Consider the following 19,091-nt stretch of genomic DNA (forward strand, 5'->3'; position numbering starts at 1 on the left):
TTTCCAAAACAAAAACAATTTACTGAGAAGAGTAGTATCATTGTCCATTTTTGCAAATCTCTTTAATGTCTGGCTTGATAGAAGCCTTTGGAAAAACTACACTCTACTACTGAGAAAATGAGTTAAAAAGGTCTCTAATGTCTTAGTATAATTAAGGAAATATTTTTGACCTTCTGGACCCCCTGAAAGAGTATTGATAATCTCCAAGTTTCTGGGTCAGACTCGCTTGAGAACTGCTACACTAGGTTGTCAATGTAAGTTGTTATAGTTGTCTATAATTAAATATGTATTTGTATATATATATTATTGTGGTAAAATATACATAACATAAAATTTACCATTTGAAGCATTTGAAGTGTACAGTTCAGTGGCATTAAGTACATTTATAGTGTTGTGCAGCCATCACTACTATGCACTTTCAGAGCTTTGTCATCATCCCAGACAGAAACTCTGTACCCATTAAACAATTATTTCCCATTCCTCCTTCTTCCCAGCTCCTGGTAATCTCTCTTCTATTTCCTCTATCTATGAATTTGCCCATTCTAGGTTTCTCATATGGGTGGAATCATGCGATATTTTTCTTTTGGAGTTTGGTTTATTTTACTTAGCACAATGTTTTCAAGGGCCATGCCTGTGTGGCACATATCAAAGTTCCCTTCCTTTCTAAGGCTGATATTTTATTGTATCTACTACATTTATCCATTCCTCTCTTGGTGGGTATATATTACATTTTGCAACAGTTTTCGACTTGCAAAATATTATACTTTTTCAAAATACATCTCATCGTAATTCTGTGAATGGAGTCTTGTCCCTACAAAGGAACTAATGCACAATGGTTTGAACTTGTTGAGGTCAGTGTACTGCTTAGATCCTTCTTCAGTCTATTTTTTTTATGCCACTAATTCACCCTACTTTGCTATATCCAAATTCTGCTTTACTTCTAGCCCGTATAAAAAGTAATTGCAAACTTTGAAAAGGAAGTTACCATTTGTTGTATACTTTCTATATGTCAGCCACTGTGCTCAGCATTTGACATGTTCTTTTGTTTATAATTGTCCTTTGTGTGCAATAAACTTTTCTTATTTGAATCTAATGTCATTATTGAAATGGCTTATCATAGTTTACTTTGAAACACTAAAAATAATAACTAACATTTGTCTAGTCCTTTACAGTATAGAACTACTTTCCTTTTTTTTTCCCTTTTTTTTTAGGGCTGCACCCATGGCATGTGGAAGTTCCCAGGCTAGGGGTCGAATCGGAGCTACAGCTGCTGGCCTGTGCCGCAGCCACAGGAATGCGGGCTCCGAGCTGTGTCTGCTCATGGCAATGCTGCATCCTTAACCCACTGAGCGAGGCAAGGGATCAAACCTGCAACCTTATGGTTACTAGTTAGATTTGTTTCTGCTGTGCCTAGAACTGTTTTCTTATTTATTATCTTTGTTTGTTCAATTCAACTATTTTTTTTTGTTGTTGTTGTTGTTATTGTTGTTGTTGTTGCTATTTCTTGGGCCGCTCCCGTGGCATATGGAGGTTCCCAGGCTAGGGGTCGAATCGGAGCTGTAGCCACCGGCCTACGCCAGAGCCACAGCAACGCAGGATCCGAGCCGCGTCTGCAACCTACACCACAGCTCACGGCAACGCCGGATCGTTAACCCACTGAGCAAGGGCAGGGACCGAACCCGCAACCTCATGGTTCCTAGTTGGATTCGTTAACCACTGCGCCACGACGGGAACTCCCAATTCAACTATTTTTATTGAGTGCTCGCTATATGTCAGGCACAGTACGTCAGACCTTGCTGAGTAATAGATGACTGGATGTTATCCCTGTCTGAAGAGCTGTGGAGGTGATGGACTTGTAAACTCCTAAGTGCAGCAGTCCTGGGAGTTAAATGTTTTAATAAAATAGTCATTTCCTTGTCATTTAAGGAATTGGGGTTAATAGCAGAGATGTTGTATAAACCCAAGCTCTTGTGTCTCCAAAATGTAAGCACTTTGTACATATGACTCCACTAGTCATTATGTATTTGAAAACATCATTTATATGAGATTTAACATTTCAGATTGTCATTATTTAAGTGTATCCTGTACAGATAGGCCAAATTAGGGTGAGTAGAGTATTTGTCAAGTGAACCAGTGAATTTAGAGTTTGCTTGATTGATTAAAATGAGATTCTGTAGTTATGACAGACTCCTCAAATGGGTCAGTTTCAAGTGGAGAGCTTTGTCTGAGCTTCTTTTTGACTTCGTAAGTGTTCCATGCTTTCTCCCTTTTGTGGTCCTTATTTCTTGCAGAGAAAAGAGAGACCAGTAGTTCTGTCCTTTGGCAAATGAGGAGGCAGCTTCTTCTGGAGTTGATGGGCATTCTTCCCACAGTAAGAAGTACCCGCATTGTGGAAGAAGCTGATGTGGAGATGGAGCCCAATGTGTCTGTGTATTCGGGGCTGAAAGAAGAGCATGTTGTGAAAGCCAGTGCGCTCTTACGTCTGTACTGTGCTTTGATGGGGATCGCTGGACTAAAGTATTCAATAATTTGATATTTTACTTTTTTATCATTTTATTTTCTCGTTTCTAATCCCCAGAAAGTGAGCCATAGGCTTTTTATTCAGATGTAGGTTTTCTGTTTGGCTTACGTAGTGAGCTGGCCTATGTCAAGAATGAATTCCTGGAGTTCCCTTGTTGTGCAGTAGGTTAGGGATCCAGCATTGTCACTGCTGTGGCTCGGGTTGCTGATGTGGCCTGGGTTCGATCCCTGGCTCGGGAACTTCATCATGCTGCAGGTGCAGCCAAAAAGAAAAAAAAAAAAAAAAAAAAAAGAATGAATTCCCAAGGCAAAACATTCCCAGTTGGGATGTATCCATCTATTTCGGTCTGATTATAAATCGAATTATGTAAGGATGGGAGGGGCCAGAGCAGTGTAAGAAATGTATGACTGCACCACAGCTTGATGTGACTACAGTGAATAATCTGTGAGTGATCCTTTAACCTAGTGTAGGCAGCTAGTTGAAGTAAGCGTATCCTATTTCTTTTACAGCTGAGATCATAAATTATTTACAGATGATATGTGATTATTAAACACAAGATTTCTTAGTCACTGTATTACATCCTTTTGAGTGATATCCTCAACTGTTGTAAGTAGAGTCCTTGGTTTGCATGTTTCCAATACCATGGAAACACATTATTTACCACACTTTAGTTAAATAACACCGCTCCCTCGACAGCTCATGTATCAGTTACCGTGAAACCTTAACCAAATTATTGTCTCAAGAGCAAACTTTGCCGAGAGCTTTTCAAGCCCCACATCGCTGTATAAACAAAAGACGCACATGGTGATCAGTGACCAGTCACATCATTTCTTCTAAAATCTTTTGGTGACTGCTCACCATCCAACTATTACTATCAGTTCATGAGCAGACAACACAGTGGATAGTTGTATTGCCTCCTTGTCTCTCAATGAATAAACCCATGTGATAGTTGGCAAAACTAGAATTAAAAGAGGGAATTGGCCAATAAAAATGAAAGTGTAGCAAAGAAACAAAAAATGGGTTAACGCTGGAGTGACGTATGAACCAAAACGTAAATAGAAGAAATAGCTGACTGTGAGAATGGTCTGACTGCTTCCACTTGAGAGACCCTAAATGGGTGGCCAGATGAATTTAGTGAAGGCGAACTTGAGGATAGTCATTGTGACAGAAAGAATGAAGACCCAGGGACCAGTGGTGGCAACAATCTTCACTTTAAAGTAGCTCTCAGGTATTTCATGACTGAAATATCAGCACATATTTATAATATATAAGCATATATATATATATATATATATTTATTTATTTATTTATTTTTTTGGTCTTTTTGCCTTTTCCAGGGCTGCTCCTGCGGCATATGGAGGTTCCCAGGCTAGGGGTCTAATCAGAGCTGTAGCTGCCAGTCTACACCAGAGCCACAGCAACACCGGATACGAGCCACATCTACAACCTACACCACAGCTCACGGCAATGCCATGATCCTTAACCCACTGAGCAAGGCCAGGGATTGAACCCGCAACCTCATGGTTCCAGGTCAGATTCGTTAACCACTGTGCCACGATGGGAACTCCCTAAGCATATGTTTATGATATAATACAAAGCATAAGATGTTGGTAGCTGATCCAAGCTTAGAGGGGGGTTATGATAAGTCACCAAGGCTTAGAGAAGATGCTCATTCCATATTGTAAGTTATATGACGAGAAGGTGACAAGGGCCATTCAAACTACTCTTGATAAATCTTTCACAAAGAAAACATTGTAATTCCCACTGTTTCTAAAATATTCAATTATACAATGCTATATACACTAGTTTTACTATTTAAAAATATTTCCCTGTGCATTATAACCAACAGAGTTTTTAATGTCGACAAAAACTTAACATCTTACAATATTACAGATTTTATAAATTTTATAAAGCTCAAGATCTGTCTAAAAGGTTAAACTGTTGAAAAGTCCCTTCTTTTACTCAACTGAAAAAAGTAAAGCCTGGTAATGTGTTCCTTTTTTAGACCAACTGAGGAAGAAGCGGAGCAATTACTGCAGTTGATGACAAGCCGACCTCCTGCTACACCGGCTGGGGTTCGCTTTGTTTCACTTTCCTTTTGTATGCTACTGGCCTTTTCTACACTTGTCAGGTATCTAACTATATAATTGTTCTATTTTCTAAAGGTCTGCTTTTGTGTATTTATTAAAGCACAGCCTTAATAAGGAGCTCACTACAAAAATGGTGTAAGGGAGTTCCTGTTGTGGCTCAGCAGTAATGGACCCGACTAGTAACCGTGAGAACTCGGGTTTGATCCCTGGCCACACTCAGTGGGTTAAGAATCCGGCATTGCCATGGACTGTGGTGTAGATCACAGATGTGGCCTGGATCCTAACGTGGCTGTGGCTGTGGTGTGGGCTGGCAGCTGCAGCTCCGATTAGACCCCTAGCCTGGGAACTTCCATGTGCCATGGGAGTGGCCCTAAAAAGACCAATGAACAAACCCCCCAAACAAAACAAAAAACCCCCCAAATGGTGGAGGTTTAAGTTCTCTAGTGGTTCATCAGGTTAAAGACCTGGCATGGCCACTGCTGTGGCTCGGTTTGCTGCTGTGGATGGATTTGATCCTTGGCCTGAGAACTTTTGCATGCTGTGGGTGTGGCCCCCCCCAAAATAGTGTTGGTATGAACATTGGCATTATCATTCATAAAAGAGTATCAGTAGCATCTCCTGTGTACCAGTTATTTTATTTCTCTTTATCAGTTCCTTATCCACATTGTTTAAAGGAGTCAAATTAGCTTTTCAAGATTTGAGGCACACAGTAGTCCTTACTCCTCTTCTCCCGGTTTCTCCTTCCTTGGAGGCAGCTTCTTTCAGTTCTTTTCGCTGATTGGTTTGGTTGTAAATACTACGTCTTTATTAAATCTTTGTCTTTGCTACATCCTGGCTTTCCGCTCAGCAGCGTTTGTTGAATTCCACTGTGCGAGTGAGGAATTTATTCCGTCTTTTCTGTCAGTCCTCAACACTTATCTTTCCTTTCTTCCCACTCTTCCGGTGCAGGGATGTTATTCGGCCTTCACCAGTACTTAGTTGTTTATATTACACTCTGGGGAGCTCAGCCAAGTTGTAGATGATTACTTTTCTTTGGCAAAACTTGCTTTGCCATTGATAGCTACCCCGTGTTTTTGTTCTTTGTTTTTCACTCACTTGTTGTTTTATGTACTTATTTTATGCAGTCTCAAACTCTCTGCTTATCTAAACTTCCTCTCAAGTTGTTCCGTCTCATTAGATATTCCATCAGTTTCATATTTTTGAGGAAATCTCTCCTGGAGCATTTTGACCCGCTCGCACCTGAACTGGTTACCTCTGCACCTTGTACCCAGCTCTCATCCTGGAATTACTTCCTCTTCACTCTTATTTTGGGGACTTGCTTCAGCTCTCCTTTGCTAGGGCTCCCGTGTCCTGTATCTTGTATCTGCATCCCTCATTTTGCTTTCCGAATACAGGTATGGAGGAGGTAAATTTTTTTTTTTTTTTTTTTTTTTTTGCTTTTTAGGGCCATACTCACGGCATATGGAGGTTCCCAGGCTAGGGCTATATTGGAGCTATAGCTGCCGGCCACAGCAATGCCAGATCCAAGCCATGTCTGCAACCTGCACCACAGCTCAGGGCAACATTGGATCCTTAACCCATTGAGCAAGGCCAGGGATCGAACCCGCAACCTCATGGTTCCTAGTTGGATTCATTTCTGCTGTGCCGCTATGGGGATTCCTGGGGGAGGTAAATTATTTTGAGATTGGGTGTTTCTGGAAATGTCTTTATTCTGCTTTGGCACTTGGTTGATAGTTTGATAGAGTATGGAATTCTAAGTTGAGAAGTTCCCATTGTGGCTCAGTGGTTAACGAATCTGACTAGGAACCATGAGGTTGCAGGTTTGATCCCTGGCCTTGTTCACTGGGTTAAGCATCCAGTGTTGCTGTGAGCTGTGGTGTAGGTTGTGGACACAGCTCAGATCCCTCACTGCTGTGGCTGTGGCTGTGGAGTAGGCTGGCAGGTGTAGCTCTGATTCTACCCCTAGCCTAGGAACATATATGTACTGTGAGTGCGGCCCTAAAAAAAACAAACAAAACAAAGCAAAACAAAAAAAAACCCAAAAAACAAAAAAAATAGCTTTATTGAGACACAGTTTATGTACCATAAAATCCATCCATTTAAAAGTGTATAATACATTTGTCTTTAGTATATTTACAAAGTTGTACAACTATTACCACAAGATTTTAGAACATTTTTGTCACTTCAGAAAGATACTGCTCATCTGTCTTTTCAGTTTTGTCTTCAACTTTGTCTTTGAATCCTATTTGATTTTTTATTTCTCAGAGCTCTTTTTTATTCTGATGGTTGTTGTTTTCCTTTAAAATTTTTTTGGCTGCCCCATGGCTTTATGCAATTCCTGTGGGCTGGGGATCAGATCTGAGCTGCAGTTGCAACCTAAGCTTAACCCACTGCTGGACTGGGGATTGAACCTGCATCCTAGCACTCCCAAGACGTCACCGATCCTGTTGTGCCACAGCAGGAACTCCACGTTGTTTTTTTCTTTATTGTGTCTGTTGTTTCATGATGCATAGTTTCTCTTATTATTAATCATAATAATTGAAGGGGTTTCATTTGTACTGTTTCTTTTCTATGTCCTTTGTTTAGTCTCTATTTTTCAAGCTAGAAGCTTTTTCCAGAGGTTTGGTAATTCTTGGTTGTCTGTTCACATTAAGAGTAGGAAAGGAAAAGGCAGATTAGAACTTCTGAATGAGGAGTTCCCGTCGTGGCGCAGTGGTTGACGAATCCGACTAGGAACCATGGGGTTGTGGGTTCGATCCCTGCCCTTGCTCGGTGGGTTAAGGATCCGGCGTTGCCGTGAGCTGTGGTGTAGGTCTCAGACGTGGCTCGGATCCCGCGTTGCTGTGGCTCTGGCGTAGGCCGGTGGCTACAGCTCCGATTCGACCCCTAGCCTGGGAACCTCCATATGCCGCGGAAGCGGCCCAAGAGATAGCAACAATAACAACAACAACGACAAAAAAGACAAAAAAAAAAAAAAAAAAAAAAAAAAGAACTTCTGAATGAGTAGGTAGGAAACTCTTGGGTTTTTAGAGTCTTAGAGAAGACTCTTGTCTGAAGAATGAAGGCCACAAGAAATCCATCAGCGAAGTTAAAAAGTGAGAATGAAAGGCTGGGCGATCTCATTGTGCAGTGTGATCATTCACTTAATTCTTCTACTTTCGGAATGATGCTCTCGGTATCCCTGGTTGTCCGTCAGTTCAGAGACACCCTCTTTTACCATCTCCAGGGAATAAATCTCCAGTCCCCTCTCCACTGGGGAATGGGTATTCACGAGTTATGCAGCATGGGGAGAGGTGATTCGGAGGTCTTCTGCTTATATAGACGGTTTGTATTTAGTCTCTGTCTTCCTTCTCACTCCCAGAACTGCCTGGAACTCAGTTGCTGAGTCCTTTGCGGATTCTGTAGTGTAAGTGGTAGATTGCCTTTCCCTTCTGCCAGTTTAGTAATCTGCTTTCTCCAGTCTGCAGGTCAGTTCCCACTCGTCCATCTAGGCTCTAGCTTCCAGCGTCCTGTATTGTTGCCCCTCATCGTCATCCTGTGCATTTATGCCTTTTAAGAAAATGTAGTTTGAATGGTGTGTTTCAGGAGGGTGGAAATTAAGTACATGAAGTGCAGTGTTTTCTCAGTTCTTTACCTGGAGTAATTTTTAAGCATTATCTCTAGTCCTCATTACTTCTGTAAAGTGGGTGTTTTTAATCTATATTTTAAACGTAGGAGGGAAAAGTTCAGAAAGATGATGAATGACCTTTTAAATCTTCTTTGCTTTGGGTAGCAGGCTTCATAGTTACTTTTTTTCTTTTTTGCTTTTTAGGGCCGCACCTGAAGCATATGGAAGTTCCCAGGTTAGAGGTCAAATTGGAGCTGCAGCTGCTGGCCTACACCACAGCCACAGCAATGCCAGATCTGAGCTTAGTCTGCAACAACCTACACCAAAGCTTATGGAAACGCCAGATCCTGGACCCACTGAGTAAGGCCAGGGATTGAACCCGCATCCTCAGGGATACTAGTCAGATTCGATTATGCGGCATCACAGTGGGAACTTCTCATGGTTGCTTTTTGTTTTGTCTGTTTACACTTGAATGAAGTAGAGGGAGATCAATGAAAATTATTTTTACAAATAAAAATTGCCTTGTACCTTTTAATCTAAATTGAGAAATTCCCTTTAAGCAAGTCGTTGTTGGTACATTTTTATAACCATTTTTCATATCTCATACACCCCTGGCTATCTCTTTTTCTTTCTCTTCTTTGAATAGTGATCTATTATTTCTCTATAATTTGGAGTTCTGCTCAAAACGCTTCTATAAACTAAATTTTATTTTCCAGATAAAAGATAGTCTGACTTGTTACTGTCCTCATACTCAGTTCGTGACTTTTTGGCTGCACTTGTGGCATGTATAAGTTCCTGGGCTAGGGATCAAACCTGCACCACAGCAGTGACCCAAGCCACAGGAATGACAGCGCTGGATCCTCAACCCTCTGAGCCACACAGGAATTCCAGTTTGTGACATTTTAATGGTTAAATTTTAACACTAGATTTTTTTTCAATATGAAATAAGTATAAGCTGTTAATATATTTCATTCTAACATTTTAATGCAAAGGACCTTTGTTTTTCCAAGGAATATGAAGAAGTTTACTCTCTCTAATCTGCAAATGCAGTAACTGAGACTTTGAGAGGGTTTGACTGTTCCTGTTCATGGAGAAAAGTAAATAGTCTCATTCTTCTCTAGAACTGCTTCATATCTTGGTGACAATTAATGACCAATTCTACAAGCAGTTAATCTGAGGAAAAATAATTTCTACCAAGAGTAATTCCAGAATGCTTTGCACCCACAGCATATGGAAGTTCCCAGGCTAGGGGTCGAGTCTGAGCTGCAGCTGTGGCCTACACCACAGCCACAGCAACGCGGGATCCAAGCCATGTCTGTGACCTATGCCGCAGCTCTCGGCATTGCCGGATCCTTAACCCACTGAGCGAGGCCAGGGATTGAACCGGCATCCTCATGGATACTAGTCAGGTTCGTTACCCCTGAGCCATTGTGGGAACTTTGGCTTTTTTTGTTCTTAATGTTAGTGTTAGTATATCTGATTTAAACCAGTGACTTCTGGTATGTTTTGTACAGTACACCTGAACAAGAGCAGCTAATGGTGGTGTGGCTGAGTTGGATGATAAAAGAAGAAGCTTATTTTGAGAGGTAAGATGGTTTCATTTGTGTCAGTTAGCTGAGTAAGTTTTTCTTATCCCTTCTTTGGAAATTCATATTTTCTTTTCTGTTCCAACAGTACTTCAGGGGTCTCTGCTTCTTTTGGGGAGATGTTATTATTGGTTGCTATGTACTTTCATAGCAACCAACTTAGTGCTATCATCGACTTGGTCTGTTCCACTTTGGGGATGAAGGTAATTTTTTTTTTTTATCTTTCTAAAGAAGGTGGTTCTAAGCTGATTCTAAGTGAATTTTTTTTATAGGGTTAAGTAAATAGATTGTTTTCATTTTGAAGTAATTGTATAATTGAGAGTGTATCAGGAGATTTTAGAAAAAAAATTTTATGAAAACATTTATTTATAAGAATAATAGATGTTCTGTGTAGAAAGCTTGGAAAACATATAAAGAAGGGAAAAATATAATTCTATGTTCAGAGATATCAAATACTGTTGATAGTCTGGTATTTAATTAATATACATATTGTGTAATTTTAAAGAACTTACCAATATATAATGAGCAAGTCCTCATGTCAACAAATGCTCTAATACAAGTTTCAGTGGCTGCATTATAGTCTATCATATGGACCAATCATGACATTCTTAATGGATCTTTTTTTATTTGCCATGTAGATTTTCCAGTTTCTTTTTTTTTGGTTTTTTTTGGCCATACCTTCAGCATGTGAAAGTTCCCAGGCCAGGGATTGAACCTGTGCCTCAGCAGTGACCTGGGCCACTGTAGTGACCATGCCAGATCCTTAACCCACTGAGCCACGAGGGAACTCCTAGATTTTCCAGTTTCTGAAAAATGCTTAGATGAATATCCTTGTGTGTACAAATACCCATACAGGCTCTCAAACATGTATCTTCACTTTTTAGATTATTTCCTTAGGATAAAGTTCTAGAAATCAGTACTAAGTGAAAGTGTGATGCTGTTAAGATATTTAATGAGTATTGCCAGATCATCTTCCAGAAAGATGATACCAGTTTCACCGTACTCATTAGTAAATGAGAAAATGTTCTCAAAACTCTCACTGTCACTGGGCATTATCATTCTTTTTAATCTTTGCAAATTTAATGAAAATGGTCTTACTTTGCATTTCTTTGATTCTAGTGAAACTATGGTTATTATTATTTTTTATTGTTATGTAGTTTATATAGAAATTTTTGGGTAGTTTTAAAAAATTCATGTTTTAGGTGGTTTATTTCTTTTGTGAAAGCCTTATTGATGTCCCCATTCTGTAGGTATTTTTATTGATTTTTCCTTTCACTGATTCAAAAGGATTCTTTTTATGTAAATGATAGACCATTATACCTTATATATCATATTTAATTGATTTCAAGACACAGTTTTTACTCAGTATTGAAACTGGGCTTCATTTTACAGTTGATGTGTGATGTTAATGTGGTAATGTTTTCCCTCTTTTTTCTTGAGAAGCTACTATTAAATCAGCCATGTGTCTTATAATCCTTATTGTCTTTCAAAGTGAGTTCCTGTTGTGGGTCAGCAGAAGGGAATCTCACTAGAATCCATGAGGATGCAGTTCGATCCCTGGCCTTGCTCAATGGGTTAAGGATCTGGCGTTGCTGTGGCTGTGGCTGTGGCACAGGCTGGCAGTTGCCGCTCTGATTCGACCCCTAGACTGGGAACCTCCATTTGCCATGGGTGCGGCCCCAAAATAAAATAAATAAATAAATAAATAAATAAGTAAAAGTGGAGAAGCATAATATGTTGCAGTTGATTTTTCTCAACCTTTTTTTGCCATGTAAAAATTATCTTCTATATGTGTAATATATCATTTCTTTTGTGGTGCTTATTTGTTGTCATGCTTAGAAATGGTTTTCTTTCTTTAGGTTTATAGAAATGATCACATATTTTCTTCTAGTCTTTTTGTGGCTTTATGTTTTACATTTAAATCTTTAATAAATTTGCAGTTTATTTTGGGAATGGTGTCATGTGCAGATCTTTATATGTATTATCCAGAAAGATAACTATCCCACCTCTGTTTATTAAACTATCCACCTCTCCCCATTGACTTGAAATGCCAATAATGGTATTTGCTAAGTACTTTTATATGGTGGTTCATCTTCTCAGGAAAAGTGCACTTTAACATTGAGTTTGAAAAGCCACTTCTAATATAGAGGACTTGAACCTTAATTTTATATGCCGCATTATTGTACCTCTTTACCAGAGAAAATTGTGCTTCATGGATTTTGTTTTCACGTGCTATTGAAATTCTTTTGGTTGTTTTAGATTGTAATTAAGCCAAGCTCCTTGAGCAGAATGAAGACTATCTTCACACAGGAAATCTTTACGGAACAGGTACTTCTTTTAACTTTATTCTTAGGTACCTCTTTAACTTTCTTTTACTACATCCCTTGGGAGAAAACTTGTATACTTCTGTTTAAAAGAATAATATCATCTTTTTTGTTTTTAATTTCCATGCTGATATATTTAATCTTTGAAACTTCTATAAGAATTAAAACATTTCTTTTAAAGCTACTTATTACATACAAAAGCATGTTTGAAGTTTATGTATTTTGGAGACTATAAATAGATACTTAAGAGAATAGTCATAGGGTAATCGATTGGTGTTGTCAGGAGAAAAATAAAGTAGAGACCTATTTAAACTTTTAGACTATAAGGTTCATTTCTTTTTTTTTTTTTTTTTTTTTTTGTCTTTTGTCTTTTTGTCTTTTGTTGTTGTTGTTGTTGCTATTTCTTGGGCCGCTCCCGCAGCATATGGAGGTTCCAGGCTAGGGGTTGAATTGGAGCTGTAGCCACCGGCCTACGCCAGAGGCACAGCAACGCAGGATCCGAGCCGCGTCTGCAACCTACACCACAGCTCACGGCAACGCCGGATCGGATCGTTAACCCATTGAGCAAGGGCAGGGACCGAACCCGCAACCTTATGGTTCCTAGTCGGATTCGTTAACCACTGCGCCACGACGGGAACTCCTATAAGGTTCATCTCTAACTAGATTATAGAGTCTGAATTCCTTATTCTGGTACTTTTGTCTATTGGTAATCCTAATGATATTTTTTTAGTGACAGAGCCTTTTTTTTAAATTGAAGTCTAGTCAGTTTTTAGTATTGTGTTAGTTTCAGGTATATGGCATAATTATTCAGTTATATATATAGATGTATATATTCTTTTTTCGATTCTTTCCATTATAGTTTATTACCAGGTCCTGAATATAGTTCTTTGTGCTACATAGTAAATCCTTAATGTTTATATGTTATATATAGTAATTTGTATCTGCTAATCCCATATTCCCAATTTATTCCTTCTCCTCCCTTCCCTTTTGGTAACCGTAAATTTGTTTTCTGTGTCTGTTGAGTCTATTTCTGTTTTGCAAATAAGTTTATTTGTACTATTTTTTTATAAATTCCACATATAAGTGACAGCATACAATATTTATCTTTCTCTGTCTGACTTCATTTAGTATGATAATCTCTAGGCCCATCCATGCTGCTGCAAATGGTATTATTTCATTTTTTATGGCTGAGTAGTATTCCTTTGTAAATATTTACCACATCTCTATCCATTCATCTGTTGATAGTAACCTTTGTTGCTTCCATGTCGTGGCTATTGTAAATAGTGCCACTGTGAACCTTGGGGTACATGTATATTTTCAAATTAGAGCTTTTGTCTTTGACAGACATATTCCAAAATTTAAAATTCCCAGGTTCATTTGTCAATTTGAATCTCAGAATACAAAAATACGTGTATCTTAAAAAATGAAACGTTTGAAAATACTCATAGATCCATAACTGTTGCTTCTTTTAGGATAATTGATATTCTAATTTCTGTACCAAACTCTCCCTTCTCCTCAGTGCACATACCCTCCCACATAACAGTCACACATAGGACATAGGAGACTCATAAATTATTTTTCATGTGTTTTATTTGAACTAACTGAAAGACAGCTTTGGGGAGGGTCTTTGAAAGATAGCCGTCTATGCATGATACAATGAGAATAACAATAAAAATTCCTATTTATATTTATGTGATACTTTATAATTCACATATGTTTTTCCAGGAATTTTTTTCTTTTTCTTTCTTTTTTTTTTTTTTTCTAAGGTCCTCAGGTACACATGGAAGTTCACAGACTGGGAGTAGAGTTGGAGCTATAGCTGCCAGCCTATGCCACAGCGATCGATAACAATGCAGGATCTGAGCCATGTCTGCGACCTACCCCACAGCTCATGGCAGTGCCAGATCCTTAGCCCACTGGGTAGGGTCAGGGATCAATCCCACATCCTCATGGATACTAGTTGGGTTCCTTTCCTCTGAGTCACAATGGGAACTCCTCTGAAAAAAATTTTTCACCCCTTCACAAAACCTTTTGAGACAGATAAGACAATATTGTATCATTTCATAGTGAAAATAGGCTCAGGAGATAAAATGACTTATGCATAGTCATTGTACCTAGATTTTATGATTCCAAATTTTATGTTATTTTTTAATCTAACTATACCCCTGACAACATATCTTTGTTTAAAAGCAAATTTTTAAAAAATAGAGAACTTTGCAAATCCTTGAATGTATGATACTACCTCGTCACTTGAAAGTGACTGAATCATGGGAGTTCCTGTTGTGGCTCAGTGATTATGAGCCCAACTGGTATCCATGAGGATGTGGGTTCGATCCCTGGCCTCGCTCAATGGGTTAAGGATCCGGCATTGCTGTGAGCTGTGGTGTAGGTTGCGGACATGGCTCGGAACTGGGGTTGCTGTGGTTATGGCTATGGCCAGCAGCTACAGCTCCAGTTTGGCCCCTAGCCTGGGAACTTCTACATGCCTCAGGTTTGCCCCCGCCTCCAAAAAAAGAAAGCAATTAATCATGTAATTCGTTTTTATCATTCCTCCCTAAAGACCACATTTGAATTAAGTATTGACAGTCTATCCGGCTAATCCTCCTTCTTTCGTAGTAATTTTATACGTGGTTCTATCATACATGTTAATATTATTTTTCCCTTTTAGGTTGTCACAGCTCATGCGGTTCGGGTCCCTGTCACCAGCAACCTGAGTGCCAACATTACTGGATTTTTGCCTATTCACTGTATTTACCAGCTTCTGAGAAGTCGTTCCTTTACCAAGCACAAAGTGTCAATAAAAGTAGGTCCTTATATTTATATTTCAAGCTAAGCCTCAATTAATGCTTTTTTTCCCAGTTCTATTTCAGTTTGTAGACCTTTACTGTGGATTTTGTGTGTGAAATGTTTTTAGTTACTAGTCATTTATATAGTTACAGTAATTAGGCTCTTAGTTTGAGATTTTTAAAATAGTGTAACTATTTAGTTACTTACAGAATGTAAAATAGTGCTAATACTTTTAAATTCTCAATAATAACACATTTAGCTATTTCATTAAACCTAGTAAGAAATTGCCGTTTTCTTTTCTTTCTTTCTTTCTTTCTTTTTTATTTTATGGCTGCACCTGAGGCATATGGAAGTTCCCAGGCTAGGGGTGGAACTGGAGTTGCAGCTGTGGGCCACAGCCACAGCAACTTGGGATCCGAGCTGTGTCTTCGACCTACACCACAGCTCAGGGCAACGCCAGATCCTTAACCCACTGAGCGTGGCCAGGATCTGAACCCCTATCCTTATGGGTACTAGTCGGGTTTGTTACCACTGAGCCGCAACAGGAGCTCTGAAATTGCCATTTTCTATACTTGGTTTTGTTCATCAAACTGAGAAAGTTGCTGGTTAGCCATGACCAGCATTTGTTTATTTTTCACACGGACATCTAATATCTAACTTGTATATATTTTGATGTATTTTCAATTTGTTATATAGTTGGCTGTATCAGAAAGTTAACCTCTAAAGAAAAGTCTGAATGCCCGGAGGTAAAAAAAAATCTGTTTGAACCATTTCTGAGAGGCTATTTTGTTAATAAAGAACTGTGAACAATATATACATTGATATGTAACATTTATTTTTGTTTTATTTTATTTATTTTTGTCTTTTCCAGGGCCGTTCCCACGGCATATGGAGGTTCCCAGGCTAGGAGTCGAATTGGAGCTGTAGCCACCGGCCTACGCCAGAGCCACAGCAACGCAGGATCTGAGCCACGTCTGCGACCTACACCATAGCTCAGGGCAACGCCAGATCCCTAACCCACTGAGCAAGGCCAGGGATCTAACCTGCAACCTCATGGTTCCTAGTCAGATTCCTTAACCACTGCGCCACGACAGGAACTCCTGATAATTTTCCTTGTTTTCATGACTTTAGTGAAGTTATTTTCCAGCTTGATCTTCTGCTTCTTTGTATTTTTAGCACATGAAATAGATAAGAATTAAGAGTCCAGATGCACACCCAGTATTTCTTCTTGGCCTCTATCTGTATAGTTAATAAAGTGATAGTCTCCCATAAGAGGTTATCAAAGCCATTTTCTTATCTATTTGAGGGCTATTATGAAGAACTATCCCTCTCCCTCAAATTCTTTCTGTTGTGAGGTCTTTTACAACAGCATATATGGTGCTGTAAATACAGACATAGTAGGGACTTACAGTTTTTTCTTCCCACTACTTAAAAACTAATAGATTGGAGTTCCTGCTATGGTGCCATGGGATTGGTGGTGTCTCTGCACCACCAGGACACAGGTTCTATCCCTGGCCTAGTACAGTGGGTTAAAGGATCTGGTGTTGCTGTGCTGCTTGGATTTGATCCCTGGCCGGGATCTCCATATGCTCTGGGGTGGCCAAAACAAACAAACAAAAACCCAATCAACCAAACAAAAAAACCCTAATGGATTAAAACCCCAAAGACCAAACTCAAAACTCATTTTAGATTTATCTTCCATTGGACAATATTCTTGATTTTAAGATATAGAAGTATTTCTTATTTTTAAAGCAAAGACAGTTGTGAAACTGGATAATATATTTAGTAACTGCTAAAAGTTAATAGTGAGTTTCACTGATTCGTAAATCATGTAAAATTATATGTGCTTTTAAATTTCTGCTTGCTTTTCTTATTGCCATAATTGATTTAGTGCCTGTAACCTTCTTTCTTAGGACTGGATTTATAGACAGCTGTGTGAAACCTCTACTCCACTCCATCCTCAATTACTTCCTCTGATTGACGTGTACATAAATTCTGTACTTACTCCTGCATCTAAATCTAATCCAGAAGCTACAAATCAGCCAGTCACAGAACAGGAGATACTCAATATTTTCCAAGGAGTCACTGGGGTAAAATGGTGGTTCTTTTACATTTATTAGCTTATTTTTCTTCTATTCCTCTGACTTCAAATTCTCCCCCTGATTATTAGAGGAGAACCACTTCTAGGTGGTTCTTTTTTTTTTTTTTTTTAATTTATTGGAGTATGTTGATTTACAGTGTTGTGTTAGTTTCAGGTGTACAGCAAAGTGAATAGGTGGTTCTGAATTTCAAGTGGTATTAAATTTCTTTAGTTTGCTTATAAATATTAAAAGAATGGTATTAGTTCTATGTAGTTTGGTGAATAGGTTCTTTTTGAGGAATTCTTTCAAAAGCTCCATTTTAAAGTCTTAGGAGTACCCTGGAAGTTATATTTTTAACAGAGGACCATGCAGTGTTTCACACATTCAACCAGCTTTGTTAAGCTTCTTGGGATCTAAGATATACCTAGATTGTAATGGAAAATTTGGAGAAAATCTTTCTTCTCTAAACATACTTAAATGTACAATATCTTTTTTAGGAGTAAATTTCAGGTGATACTTGAGACCCTGTAAGCCTTTTTCAGAAGCACCCTGATGGGACTGATAGTGACTTTTTTTCTTTTTCTTTCTGCCTTTTTTTTTTTTGCTTTTTAGGTCGGCACCTGTGACACATGGAAGTTCCCAGGCTAGGGGTCCAGTCGGAGCTACAGCTCTCAGCCTACACCATAGCCACAACAACATGGGGTCCAAATTGCATCTACAAACTACCCCACAGATCATGGCAATGCTGGATCCCTGACCCACTGAGCGAGGCCAGGGATTGACCCTGCATCTTCATGGATACTAGTTGGATTCATTTCTGCTGTGCCACAACGTGAACTCCTGACTTTTTTTTCTATCTTAAAGACTTAAGCATGTTGCTTTTCATCTCCCCAGCCATCTCGAATTTAACTTGGACTTCAAGTTGTCTCTTTGAGTTGAATGCAAACATAGCAACATTTCTCCCAATTTCTTTGCTTGGGAGCAGCAACACTGAATAATCTATTTTGAATGTTTTTACTGTCAAGAATCACTCATGACATCTAACAGTATTTTAAAGTGTTTGTAATATTACCTCCAGGGTGACAACCTCCGCCTTAATCAGCGTTTCAGTATCACAGCACAGCTTTTGGTGCTTTATTACATATTGTCTTATGAAGAAGCTCTCCTAGCAAACACAAAGACTTTAGGTAAGTTGTCCATAGGGCAGTGTTTCTAGTGATAGTTCACCTTATTTGCTTATATTTTGTTACTTGCCAGGTCGCTGTGTGAGAAAATAAAGTCAAATATCCTAACAAGCTCCAGCATCATCCTCTAGACTTTGCACTGTAGGCATGTCTACTCTGATCATAAATACATGTACATGTGGACCCATCACCACCTCTTAAGGCTCAGTGCTCTTTTCAGCAGGCTGAATTAGTAGATGACTGAATTGTCTGTATTTTAATAACTTTAATGATCTAACTAAATGTAAATGAAGAGATGCACATGAGGGAACTGTAACGGAAATTTTTTTTCCTTGATTTCAGTCACTAAACTGGGCTTTCAAACTTAGCTATTTCATATACTATCAGAAGGTCAGATTTAGAATAGATGATACCGGTATAAAGTAGTATGTTTTCCTCTATTTGAAAAAGAAAATTCACCTGTATTTTAGGCTTGCTAAATGTATGTAGGTCCATATTTGAAATGAAAAGAGTGTCATTAAAAAGTCACAGGCATTGAATATATAGAGCAGGAAGAATTCTCCTAAGGGTGGTTAATTTACCATAACTGAGTGATTTTACTTTTTGAAAGCTATTCATTAAAGTTACTTTTCTTTTCTTTTTTCTTTCTTTCTTTTTCTGCTTTTTAGGGCCGCACTTGCGGCATATGGAGGTTCCCAGGCTAGAGGTCTAGTTAGAGCTATAGCTGCTGGCCTATGCCACAGCTCATGGCAACGCCGGATCCTTAACCCACTGAATGAGACCAGGCATTGAACCCACAACCTCGTGGTTCCTAGTTGGATTTGTTTCCGCTGCGCCACGATGGGAACTTCCTAAAGTTACTTTTCAATGTTTGGCAGATCAGTTTCTTTTATTTATCTGAAGTATTGTAT

The 19,091-nt window shown here is 38.9% G+C and overlaps 1 protein-coding gene across 1 annotated transcript in view; it reads left to right on the forward strand.

Moving 5' to 3' along the window:
- Positions 1–19,091, forward strand: part of INTS2 (integrator complex subunit 2) — a 62,201-nt gene that overhangs the window by 11,821 nt on the left and 31,289 nt on the right. The window contains exons 8-15 of the mRNA XM_021067302.1: positions 2,294–2,517; positions 4,527–4,652; positions 9,733–9,804; positions 9,893–10,007; positions 12,064–12,132; positions 14,797–14,931; positions 16,829–17,005; positions 18,075–18,183. Of these exons, the coding sequence (XP_020922961.1) occupies positions 2,294–2,517; positions 4,527–4,652; positions 9,733–9,804; positions 9,893–10,007; positions 12,064–12,132; positions 14,797–14,931; positions 16,829–17,005; positions 18,075–18,183 (1,027 nt within the window). The remainder of the gene's footprint in view (positions 1–2,293; positions 2,518–4,526; positions 4,653–9,732; positions 9,805–9,892; positions 10,008–12,063; positions 12,133–14,796; positions 14,932–16,828; positions 17,006–18,074; positions 18,184–19,091) is intronic.

This window comes from Sus scrofa, chromosome 12 (genome assembly GCF_000003025.6).
Source record: "Sus scrofa isolate TJ Tabasco breed Duroc chromosome 12, Sscrofa11.1, whole genome shotgun sequence".
Lineage (NCBI taxonomy): Eukaryota > Metazoa > Chordata > Mammalia > Artiodactyla > Suidae > Sus > Sus scrofa.